Consider the following 13,522-nt stretch of genomic DNA (forward strand, 5'->3'; position numbering starts at 1 on the left):
TGCCAAAAGCAATTATTGACTTGACTGAGCCAGGGAAGGATCCAAAATAACTACTATCTAATTGCTTTGACCCTGGTTGTGCAATATTGTGAGAAAAAATTTTAACTCTTGTATTTTTGGTTTCTAGAGAAATAACCTTTTTACCAGAACACAGTGCTTCTAAATATATTCTACTGCTGATTATCTAGTTTTGGTTTTCTTTGATATGGAAAAGCATACGACATTGGTTAGAGATTCTGAATACTGAAAAACCTACACAATTTTGGTCTTAGAGGGAATCTCTCTCTCTCTCTCTTTCTATCAAGAACTTATTTAACTGAATTTTCTGAGTGGGATCCTCTCCTCCCCCTCCCCCCCTCTCTCTCCCCTACTACATACCCAATAGTAGGGAGTCCCACAAGGTTCAGTTTAATGTCACACTTTTTTGCAGTCAAGGTCTCAATAATGGGACAACTTCAAACAACAGTAAATAATGCCATCTATGTGGATGACTTCACTATCTTCTGTCATTCATGTAATATGAGTCATAGAAAGACAGCTGCAACATGCTATTGACTATCTCTCAGAATAGATAGATGCTTACAAATGGATTCAGATTTTCACAGCAGAATAGAGTTTGTGTGTACTTTTGCTGCAGATGTGGTCTTCATCCTGACCCAGAACTCTGACTAGGACAAACAGTAAACTCAGTTTTCTCCCTCACATAGTTTGTTACAGGACAAGTGCCATTAGACAGTGAACATCCTTTGCACCCTATCTTTCACCTCTTGGGGGTGCTGACAGATGTTCTCCATGTGTATCGCATGCTTTTAAGATCAGTACTCAGTTATGGGTCCCAAGTCTTTGCATCTGCCTGAAAAGTACTCTATGATTGCTAGACCTTGTTCATCATCAAGCCATAAGAATTGCAGCTGGTGGTTTTTGAACTTCACTATTTCATAATCTGTATGTTAAGGCAAATCAGCTGCTTATGTCACAGGCATAAATAGCTACACCTGTAAACAGCAAGCTTTTCTGCTTGCTGTTTGCAGAAAGCATATATGCTTTCAAAATAAAAACCCTGGCAGACATCCCATATGGCCAGCTGCTTTTTGTCCACAGGGAGAAAATCTGTACCCATCAGACTGCCATATGGCTTTTTGGGTTGCAAATAAAACTGTTTTACTAAATATTGTTATAGAAAAGATAGCCCAGGTGCCATTAAACATATTTCCATCATGGCATTCACACATTCCAGCATGTAGCTTTTCTCTCTGTAAGCTACAAAATGCTCCACACCACCTATTGCCTACCAGTAGCTCTTTCAAGCCCACAGAAGGGAGCACTCTGATTTTGTGCCTGTGTACACAGATGGCTCAAAATTGGAAGGCCTGCTGGGATCTTCTGTGGTCTTTCCTGACAGCATTATATCTGCACAAATCCCATTAGTGTAACAATTTTACCACTGGGCTGACCACTCATAGAGCTTGTATTAAAATATATCAGATTCCGTCGCTACCAAAGGTGCATAATATGTACAGAAGCTCTTTACAAACAATAAAAAGGCTAGAGCCACAGAACCATCCAGTGCTCTCTCGAATCCAGCATGTCCTTTCTCAGTTGTGGAATATCCATTTGATATACACTTCTTTGAATTCCAAACCATGTTGAGATAAAGGGGAAACAAGGCTGCAGATATTGCAGCTAGGTCAGCTCGTTCTCAAGTTTCCACCCTATGCCTGTACCCCACTCCAATTACAGACAGTTAGCAGACACAAACATTTATCGCAGTGATAGTCATCATGGAATAGAAAAACAATAAGCTCAATCATATCAAGCCTGAAATTAAATTGTGGCAATCTAGCCTATGCGGGGACCATAAAGAGGAAATTGTTCTTGCTCTGTCCTGTATAGGTCATAGTCATCTTACACACTCCTTCCTTTTGAGAGGTGACATATGTGGATTTTGTGATGCCAGAGTATCCATGTAATTCATATTTTAATTGACTGTCCTTGTTGACCAACAAGGACAGTCATTATTTTCATCATTCTCATAACCTGTCTCAGCCTTATTCACTCAGGCAGATTTCCTGGAATCTTGTTTTGTTCCCAGTATTTATCCTGAAAGATGTGTTTTCCATACACCGTTTGAATAGTCTGACTGTATCCGGTGGGAAAAGCTTTTGATCCACTGAGTCATCCTTAGGTACGTTGGTGAAAAGACTGACCATATATAAACTTGCCAGGATGCTTGAAGGCCTCTAATTTAAATCTTTTATTCTTTCATTAAAATGTAACCTATTCTTCACATATGACTTTATCTTTCCTGTATGTGGAATTACTGGATTTGATAGATATTTTTCCAAGTTTGAGGTCAGAGAATCTCTCCCATCTACAGTTGGATGTAACAGAATATCCTTTTTTTTGTGGATTTTTTGGTGTTCCATAGATTCTTGGTGCTAAAGGATGTTTCAATGTTAGAGATTTTTTAAAATTCTCCTGGCCAGTTAAGTAAATTTGATTAAGTCACTAGTTTTATTATGCATATGCCATGTGGATCCCCATCTAAGGCTATGTAGGTGTTAGAATCTTCTAATAGGATCTTCATTTTTCTTATGTATTCACCTGTGTTCATAACCACTGGTGCATTTCCTTTGTTTGCTTTAACTAATACTATGTTTTTATCTCACCGTAATTCTTTAAGAGCTGTTAACTGTAGTTTTGGGATGTTCCTAGGTGGTAATTTAGTTCTGAGTAATAAAGCTGAAGTTTGGGGATGAAGTCTGCAGAGTCTCTTGTGAAATGGTGTATTATCTTTTCAATGTGTATTATAATAATACACACACCATCAAGTAGTTTTGCAAGAAACAAAAATGCCATATATTAATCAGAGTTTTACAAGAAAGTTAAAAGAAGCCTCTGAAATGAGGCTTCTTTTAACTTTTTTAATTCTGAAGCCTCTGCAGATCCCCACACAATGTAACAAAAATCAAGACTTAATCCTACTCGGAGTTTGGTCTGCTTTCATTTAAAATCTATAATTAATCTATATACCTATAAATATTTTATAGATTTATATATTAATCTTTATATTAATCATATCCTGTACACCCCTTGAGGGTACATGGCAGGAATTTGATGATGATGATATATTAATCTATATAAATCTATAAAAAATAATCTCTAATTATGTGTTTCTAATCTTTATTCTGTATAACTTTTGTTAGTATACCCTTGAGTGTAAGTCTTACATGAAACTTGTAGAGTTATATTGTTTATTTTATTAAACTTGTTATATGTCTAAAAAATTGGTCTCAATACTGAAAATGTTCTAGTTTTCGATTTATCCAGTCTGCAGCTACTTGCCATGGTGAGTGGCTGATCAGTTTTCTTGAGCCCTAATTGTGTGAAAAGTTTATATCACTATTTCATGTCAATAATTTTCTGCTAGATTAATTTTTTATCTGACAGCACTCCAATATTGTAATATCTTATATTTCAGTTTTCTGAGGCAGTCTTCTAAGTACATACAACATCAGCCCACCTAGACCTTGGTCTTCTGCTGGGTCATTTTTCTGCCATCCTGTCACAGACTTGTTTTGGTAACCTTTCCCATTTTGTTTACTACCTTAGATTAGTTCTACTCAGACGCACAGAATGCTAACAAGGTCCATTTCTTTCCTAATATTCTCATTGTTAATACGATCTAGCAGTTGACTTCTCTCTGTGTGCCCTGACTCCCTGATGAAAACAGTAGGGTCTTGTTTGACTGGGTATTATTCCAGTTCACATGAAATTATGATTATTATTATTATTATTATGTGACACCTCCAAGAAGTCCAAAGACTCATCAAGGGAGGGCACCTATTCTGTCTCCACCACTCAGTCCACCAGTTACAGTGAACCACATCATCTGCACCAATACCACTGCTACCCCACTAGTATTTTCACAGACAATCATAAACATCCATGCCCATGGCAGGGTTCAAACCTGCAGCCTTTTTTGACTGGAGAGCGGACACGCTAACCACTCATCCAACCAGGCCAAAATTCCATCGTGATTTACCATATTTTGTTTTGGATTAAGCCATTAAGAATGCAGTTTGGTCATCTGTAAACTTAAATTTCCAGCTACTCCTTTTTCAGTCAGTAGCAGACACCTCATTAGTAGATACTAATGAGGTGCATCCGAGGAAGGTGAAGATGAGGACATCAGTTCAGAAATCCCAGTCAGCTCTCTGCATTCCTATATGTGCTATTATACATAAAATATTACCACTAGTTTTATTTAAAGCAACTAACTGAAAGTTTTATTTTTGATATTTCAACATTGAGGTGTATTCTGTATTCGTTAAGTATCCAGGGATTCCTGCTTCAAAGCAGTGCACACAGCATTACTTCAGTTAAGCATTACTCTAGCTAAATGACTAAAAATTGATTTTCTACACAAATGCAGTAAACAGACAAAAAAAATGGGGTAGTGTGTATTAAGTGATGTAGTGCAAATGGGGAACTGAGTAAAATGGCTTATTGTTGAATCCTGGGACTCTGTGGAGATATCATTTGAGTAAAATAATAGACTGTGTTATTTACCTCTTTACTTAAAATGTATAAATCAAGTAGATTATCAGAGTAATAAATGTAAAGTGTTAGTCAACTTTAAAGGCTATCTAAAGTGGCAGTGTATTATTTTAGTGTATTAAACTAGAGAAAGTGTCATTTCTTATATTATGAAATTGTGTTGCTTAATATTTTTCCTTTATTTATGCTTCATTAGAATGTTGTGTTATCATTCTGTCCCATACACACTTACAGAAATTTTTCTGTCATTAGTGTGCTCAACTGTCTTTTGAAGTGTTGACACTGGCAAGATACATTCTGGAAACATCACTGATGGAATATGAGCTAATATCTGTTAGTGATTCACTTATTGCTGCTGCTTCTTTACTTCTGAGTCTTCAAATGAAAAACATTGGCTCATGGGTAAGAATTTTATTTCATCTAAAAAAAAGTTTTATGACTAAAATTTGTGCTTATATGACTTCCACTCATGAAATGTCAAACGCATGAAAAGCCTATAGTGCATTAGTACCATGAGCAGTCTATGGATTTGTGTATTCTGTTTTTATTCATTTTTATAATTTTGTAATATTTTTTTATTTGTTTTTTACATAGTCCCAGAAACCATGCTCTAGAGACCAAATGTGGAAATTTTTCAAGTTATTTGAGGCCTTCAACAAGCTTATAATAAACAAGCATTTTCTGGTGTAATTTTTTTATTTTTTGGTGTGTTTGGCAAAATGCACTAAACCAGGAGTTCCCAAAATTTTGGTCAGAGCTTCTCCCCCTGCCAAGTAAACTCTCCCCCCCCCCCCCCATAATAACAAAGATCCCAAAAGGAAATAAGCATCAAGTTAATATATGTTATAAACATTTTTTTTTTTAATGTACCCAATTATGATTTTCAATGCATATTAAAAAAATTTAATGAACACTGACACTTACCACATGTCTACTGTGAAAGATGAGGTTGATTTGCTTTTAGAAGAAAGGAAATATTCGGTTCATGATTTGTTAGTTTTAATCTTAATGTCTATTATTTTCGAAATCAAATTGATTTCTCTGCTTAGTTAAAATACTGTTAGCATGGATAAATCTGACTTCTACCATGTACTTGGAACTTACTACTGTTCACTACTATGAATTTGGAAAAATCAATAATAAAGGCTCATCAGTTTTATGCAGTTTGGAATAGTTTTGAATAATATCTTTACTTGTGCAAAATAACTTCTTTGGAATGCAGTAATTTAGCTTCTAGATCCATATTCATTTGAATAATTTCCTCTTGCAAATCCATATCTAAACTGTCCTTATTACCCTCTGCATCAAATTGGGACTTAATCCATTCTGAAACTTTCACATCTTCGAAATGCTTGAATCTATTTTTAAAATCCTCTTCAAAGTGTTTGAGGTGAATTATATAAATAATTGTCAGCATCTGAAAAATTTCCTTCAGCTTATTGTTCTAAAGATGACATATTTGAAACAAAGTGAAAATTTCTACGACCCAGCAAAGTTTTGAAGAGCATAATCCCAAAATAATTGTAATGTCTTTGCCTTGCAGTTTTTTTGTGCTTCGTTGAATTTTCAAAATTCATTTATTTCATATCCAAACTTTAATAAATGATTGGTACAACATTATTTACAACTAATTAGGATATATTACAAATGAGAACAGCTTAAATTTAATAGGCAAATTATAAAGGGAATAGAAAAATATAAATAGAAAAATATATACAAGTTATGGGGCGCTTAAGGATCAAAGTTGTACAACTGAGAGGAGACCTCCACATAGCCTTTAAAAGAATGTGGAGAACTGACCAGGGCTTCTGACCTAATATCCAATTCTCACCTTCTCGTGGTGCACCCTGTTGTGTATCTCCCTAGATACTGAAGGAACAAGGATGGGCTGGCAAATTGGGATTTAGCCTACCAAATTGTTTCCTATTGGTTAAACCAAAATACAAAATGATGGTACAACATGACAAAATTTCATTCTAGCTGGGCGTCGCCCGGTTAAACAAGGCACCCATTGTTTTGCTAGGGAACCAGGGCAAACAGCGAAAAGTCAGCTACTGGAACAAATCTGAAAACACACCCCAACTCAACATCAACAGAGTTAAAGATCGGTACTATCAACGTAAGAAGCCTGAATGGCAAAGAAATTGAGCTAGCTGAGGAATTAGATAAGTACCAGATCGACATAATAGGGGTGACTGAAACAAAAAAGGCCAAAACTGGTCAGATCTTTCTGAGCAATAAATACAAAATGTTATATTCAGGCAATGACAATGAAGGAAAAGAAGGAGTAGCCATAGTATTCAACACAAAATATGAGGCTCATCTTCTTGAATGGCAGGCAGTCTCAAGTAGAGTGATTTGGGCAAATATCAGAATGGGGAACTGGACATTGAGACTTATTTGTGCCTATGGTCCCACAGAAGGTTCTACTAAGGTAGAAGTGGAGGAATTTTTTGAGACTTTAGAAAAAGCAACTGACACAATGAAAAAGGAAAAGTTGGTCCTTGTTGGGGATCTAAATAGCAGAGTAGGAAATGATTGTCAGACATACAAAAATATTTTGGAAAAATTTGGAGAAAAGAGCAAAGCTAATAATAATGGCAAATACCTGTTGGATTTCTGCTCAGGACATGGACTGGTTATTATTAACACCATGTTCCAACATAAAAATGTGCACAAATTCACATGGAGAAAAGAGTCGAGGAATAGGAATAATGTCATCGACTATGTTATTGTTGATAGTGATGTTTTCTCCCTGGTGCAGGACACCAGAGTGTACAGAGGATTTGAAATTGGAAGCGACCACTATTTAGTCTTGAGCAGGATGAAATTGAATTTCATATTGAAAAGAATAACATTAAGAAAGTCTTAAAGCGAATGAAAATTGAGCAGCTCTCAGATGTGAACTGTAGACTAAAATTCAACAAGATTATTGAAGGAAAAATGAAAGAGTTTGAGAACAGGAACCAAACCTTGGAGATTCAGTGGCAAGCCTTGAAGAAAACCCTGATTGATTCAGCTAGAGAGGCATGTGGTGAAGTTGTCTGCAAGGATAGAAAAATTAGAACTCCATGGTGGACACAGGAAGTTAAAGAGGCAGCGAAGGAAAAGAAGAAAGCATATCAAAAGTTCCTGGCAAATAAGTCAGCTTGTTCATTTAGAGAATACAGAGACAAATGTAAGAAAGCTAAACACTGTGTAAAACTAGCTAAACAAAAGTCATGGCAGGACTTTGACAAGAACATAGAAAATAAATATCAAGAAGATGGCAAAATATTCTGGAGGTTGTTGAAGAAGCTTAGGAATGGAAGAAAGGGTGCTGTAAAAGGAGTTAGAGATGATAAAGGTGAAATGAAAACAGGAGAAAAAGATATTCTTGAAGTGTGGAGTAATTACTTTGAAAATTTGCTAAATGAAACAAAGCAGTGATGACAGCACAGTGATTAAAAAAAACACTGACCAGGCATGCAGTCAGGAATACATATCCATACATGTAGTAGAAAAAGCCATCAAAGGCTTAAAATGTGGAAAGGCAGCAGGAGTAAATGATATTCGACCAGAAATGCTGAAGTATGTGGTATAAAAGTCTTACAGTGGCTGCACTGCATAGTTCAGAATGCCTGGACAGAGGGACGAATTCCCAATGATTGGAGTAGAGCTCTCATAGTACCTATATATAAAAAGGGAAATAAAACTGAATGTGAGAATTACAGAGGTATATCCCTATTGAGTGTTCCTGGTAAGATATATGCAAATATACTTGAGAAACGGTTGAGAAGAATTGTGGAAGAAAAGATTGGTGAAGAACAAGCTGGATTCAGGTCAAATAGAGGCTGTCAGGATCAGATCTTCACTTTACGACAAATAGTGGAGAAATCATGGGAATATAACAACGATGTGTATTTAAGTTTTGTCGATTTGAAAAATATATATGACAAGGTGCCAAGAGAGAAGCTATTCAATACGCTATAGTTATATGGGGTATTATATCAATCAATACTTAGTCTTTATTTGATTTGTAAGTCAGCAGTTAAAATTGAAGGAAGTTCAGGAAGATGGTTTAATGTTAAATCTGGTGTGAGACAAGGATGTACATTATCCCCTCTGTTATTCATTATCTATATGGATCACATTATGAAGGAAAGTGGTATTAAACATGATATCAAAATTGGAGATGTTAATGTCAGCTCTTTGCTTTATGCGGATGATATTATACTTCTAAATAAATCTGCTACAAGTCTACAAGATTCTCTGACTAAATTGAATAACTGTTGTAATAGATATGGTATGCAGGTGATTAATAAAAAGACAAACACAATGAAAATAGGAAGATTCGTTGAAAATGTCAACTGTGTTGTGAATGGAGAACTGTAGAACAAGTAAAACATTTCAGCTATTTAGGCACAATTTTTAGTGTAGATGGTAAATTAAATATGGAAATAGACAACAAAATCAACAAAGCTGTTATGGTAGGAAGTCAATTGAATAAATTCATGAGAGAAATTAGTCGGAACACTAAATTTGCTGTATACATGACAGTGTTCAAACCAGTTTTAACTTATGGATCTGAGAGCTAGGTTAGAAGTAAAACACTTGACCAAAGACTAGAGACCGCAGATATGAGATTTCTGAGAAAGATTAGGGTCGTGAACAGATGGCATCAATGGCAATATCATATTAAAAACGAGAATATTAGGAATGTACTTGATATTGTTGGCATCCAGGAATGTGTTAGCAGAGCTAATCTCAGGTGGTATGGTCACTTAAACAGAATGGCCAAGGAAAGATTAGCAAAACAAGTGTTCTCTGCCAAGTTGGCAGGAAAACGACCCAGAGGAAGACCAAGATATGGGTGGATTGATATGGTACAATGTGCCTTAGACGATAGAAATATGAGATCTGATAATGTTGGAGTCTTGACAAGTAACAGACTGATTTGGAGGAAAATTGTAGATAGGAAGTTAGTAATGATGTAAATTTTTCATGTAGTACTATCATATCCTGTACACCCCTTGAGGGTACATGGCAGGAATTTGGTGATGATGATGACGTTATATACAATAAATATACTCAAATGTTTCTGCACAGTCAACTGCTCTTTCTGTGCAAGATGTAAGATCCTCTTTGGTGCAAGGTGACTGAAGAAGAGGGAAAGAAAAAAAGTGTTTCATGGATCAGGTTGTCCCACATTCACAGTTATCAGGTCCAGTGAGGAAGTCCCGTTTGATGAGATTTTTGTTTGCAACATCCCATCGTTCGTAGTCTGTTAAGGCTTTTCCAGGTGTTACAGTCCAAGTGGGCACCAGGTGGAAAATGTTCAGTTATTGGAATACCAGTATTACTCTCAGTGTATACATTGTTGAAGCCTTGTCTCTGGAAGGTTTTGGATGGTTCAACAATTTCTAGAAAGCTGTGTCTAGATTTTAGTCTTTGAAGCACTGGAATTTGGCCAAATAATTGGTGGTAGTCATCATTTATTTGTCTCCTCCTTCATCAACTGAGATTGCATACATGGGTGGTCTGAAAAGGTCTAAGCCTAAACCATAAATGGCAACACTGCAAGATTTTTTTTTTTCTAATTTGGTATATCTGTCATAAGCATTGATGTGAAAGATCACATTATGTTGGCTGCTCTTCTAAGCATGACATCCAGACCAGTACCTAGGTCATCTACAGATGATTTGGTGTCTGCACGTCACACCTGAATGGTGCGGCGTAGGAAGCAGCTGCCGCATAGTCTCAACAGCTGCCTTGATGCTTCCATTCTAGTGGCCTCATCGCCAAAGCGATTGCACCGTAACAGTACAAAAGCAACTCCGGCTAGCACTGCCTTTTAACATACGAGGCACGAACAGTATCGTTGCAGTGGCTAGGCAGGATTCTGACTTAGAGGTTCAGTCATCCCACAGATTGTAGCTTCCCACCACTGGTCACTCGAAAATGCACATGTACCAAGTGTCCCAACCTGCGATTCATCTCATACTGAGCAGGATTACTATCACAACGACTAGTCATCAGTGGGGTAAAATTAACCTGTCATCTTTAATATCAGGTTGGACTCTCTTGACAGTGTACTCCTATCTCGCATTAAGGACCTAAAGTCGTTCAGTTCCTGCATTTACCACAGCATGACTTAGCCATATTTGCCAGCACAAAACAATATCTTAATCTAATAACGCTTGATGTTCGTATTGTCTCTAACACCAGAGCAAGCGCCTGCCATTGATTTTGCCAGTCGAACTTGCACCTGTACTCTCTGTTTCTTTCTTCTTTCCCCAATTCATTGTTCCCTTTTGTAACTTAGCTTACTTGCTACCTTATATCTAACTTAATCTATATTATAGTCTTTGGGTTTGGAGCCAAATCCCCCAGTCAGAGGATGAGTCTCAATAGATCACAGTATGGTGGCTGCTCTTCTAAGCCCGACACCCAGACCAGTACCTAGGTCGTCTGCAGACGATTTGGTGCCTGCATGTCACACTTGAATGGTGCAGCATAGGAAGCGCTGCCACATGGTCTCAATGGCTGCCTTGATGCTTCCATTCTAGCGCCCTCATCGCCAGAGCGATCGCACCGTAACCATACGAAAGCAACTCCGACTAGCGCTGCATTTTAACGCACGAGGCACAAATGGTTTCGTTGCAGTAGCTAGACAGGATTCTGACTTAGAGGGGTTCAGTCATAATCCCACGGATGGTAGCTTCGCACCACTGCTCACTCAACCAAGTGTCCAAACCTGCGGTTTCTCTCGTTCTGAGAAGGATTACTATCACAGCGACTAGTCATGAGTTCCTGTCATCTTATGCAGGTTGAACTTTCTTGGTAATGTACTCCTGTCCTCACCTTAAGGACCTAAAGGCGTTCAGTCCTTAATGACCCATGGTACATGAACCTAAAATCATTCAGTCCATGCATTTACCACAGCATGATTAATAGCCATACTCGCCAGCACAATCAATACCTATATTTAGATTTTTAGATTTTGCCAGATTTGTGTACTGTCGCTAACAACAGGACAAGTGCCTGCTTTCGATGTGACCAGTCGTACTTTAAGTAGTTTTTTTTTTTATACAGCTGTCAGAAACCAAATTGTTGCCTGTATCCCTTGAAATTGGATAACTGGCGAGTCAAAGTGCGTGAAATCGCTAAGACTATTGGCATTTCATAAGAACTTGTAGGATACATTTTGCATGAAGAATTGTAAATGAAAAAGCTTTGCGCGAGATGGGTGCCCTCCTTGCTCACAGCAGATCAAAAACGCACTCGCATGAAAATCTCTGAACAGTACTTGGACCATTTTAACAAGAATAAAATTGATTTTGTGCGTCGATTTTTTACTATGAATGAGACTTGGATTCGCCATTACACAGCAGTCAAAACAGTGAACAGAAGCCGGTTGTTCAGTGCAAAAGACGACAAAGTCGGTTCCATCAGCAGCACCTTCCCAGCAGGAAAGGTGACGGCATTGGTGTTTTGGGGTGCTAAAGGCATTTTGTTTATTAAGTATCTTGAAAAGGGCAAAACAATAACTGGGGAATATTATTCTAATCTTTTAACCAGACTAGACAAAAAAATTCTTGAGAAAAGACCTGGTTTGCATAAGGAAAAAAATCATCTTTCATCAGGACAATGCACCTGACCACGGTGTTTTGGCAATGGGAAAATTAATGTTCCAACTATGAATTGTTGGAACATCAATTTGGAACCTTATTCCCCATATTTGGCTCCCTCTGACTTCTATCCCTTCCCAAAACTAAAACTCTTCCTCGCTGGTCAGCAAAACCAGCGAGGAAGAGTTAGAGGAAAACTATTTACCTGACATCTGGTGTTAAAAGTAAAAAAAAAAACCTTACTACATCAATGCTAGTCTTGTTGTTATTATTATTATCTATTAGGTTATAAAGTTAATTAAGCTATAGAGTAACATGTTCATGTATAAAATAATAGATAAATAAATAAACAAAATAAAATTATATAAGTATACATATAAGTTGCAACTGGTGTGGATAGTGGCCAATAAAAAATGAAAAATTGCTTCGAGTCCTGAAGTCAGGGTTTGTTGGAAACTAAGTGGATTGAATGTGTGCCATCCAAATTCTTGGGATTTTTAAGCCACCATTATTATTAAGGTTAGGGTGGTTAATCAGAATTTCACAGGCTTCTTTAAATTTCGTTCATACAAAGTTTTTGTATGATGCAAAGAACAGGTACTTTTCCAATAAATTCGATGTAGGATGTTGCGAGCGTGATCTGAGAGACCTGTTTCACCAAAATTATTATATTATTGTGCCGTTTGTGTTCTTTTTTACGGATAGGGATTGTAGGGTCAGTTTCCCCAATATAAGGTAAGTTATAGGTGCAATAAACTCCATGGTGTGCCATTGTGGGGGAGAGGATCCTTAGACATGTTGAATGTGTTTTTTAATTTTAAAAGTGGTTTAAAAGCAGCATTAAGATTATAATGATATAGGATTCTATTGATTTTTTCTGATAACCCTTTGATGCATGTAGTGTTATGGTTTTACTGTAATCTATATTACTTTTTGATGAAGTTTTATGAAGAATTTATTAAAAGTATTTTTGCTATATCTTATTTATAAACTTATTTCTAATAATTTTTAATTCTTGTTTAAGAGCTTGTTCGTTAGAGCAAATTGTTATAGCTCTGTTTTTGAGGGTGTTGATAACTCTAAATTTCTGCAAAGGGTGGTGATATGAGTTAGCATGTGTATATTGGCCAGTGTGTGTAGGCTTATGGTAAACGGTGAAGGATAGACTGTATGAAGGAAGACGTGTGACTAGTGCCTCCATGAACGGGAGCGAGTTCTGATTTTCAATTTCAATAGTAAATTGTATGCACTCATGTTGTTTGTTCAGGTGGCTAAGGAATGTGTTTAATGTTGGGCTGCTGTGTGGCCAGATAACGAAAACATCAACATATCTAAGCCAAACTGTGGGTTTT

The 13,522-nt window shown here is 36.9% G+C and overlaps 1 protein-coding gene across 2 annotated transcripts in view; it reads left to right on the top strand.

Annotated features, from left to right (window-relative positions):
- CycB3 (cyclin B3) overlaps window positions 1–13,522 on the top strand; it is a 144,669-nt gene that overhangs the window by 93,504 nt on the left and 37,643 nt on the right. For both annotated transcript variants that reach the window (XM_090412181.1, XM_090412183.1), the window contains exon 7: window positions 4,813–4,962. In XM_090412181.1, the coding sequence (XP_090268307.1) occupies window positions 4,813–4,962 (150 nt within the window). The remainder of the gene's footprint in view (window positions 1–4,812; window positions 4,963–13,522) is intronic.

This window comes from Typopeltis vanoorti, chromosome 22 (assembly GCF_054136105.1).
Source record: "Typopeltis vanoorti isolate ZY-2024b chromosome 22, IOZ_Tvanoo_1.0, whole genome shotgun sequence".
NCBI lineage: Eukaryota > Metazoa > Arthropoda > Arachnida > Uropygi > Thelyphonidae > Typopeltis > Typopeltis vanoorti.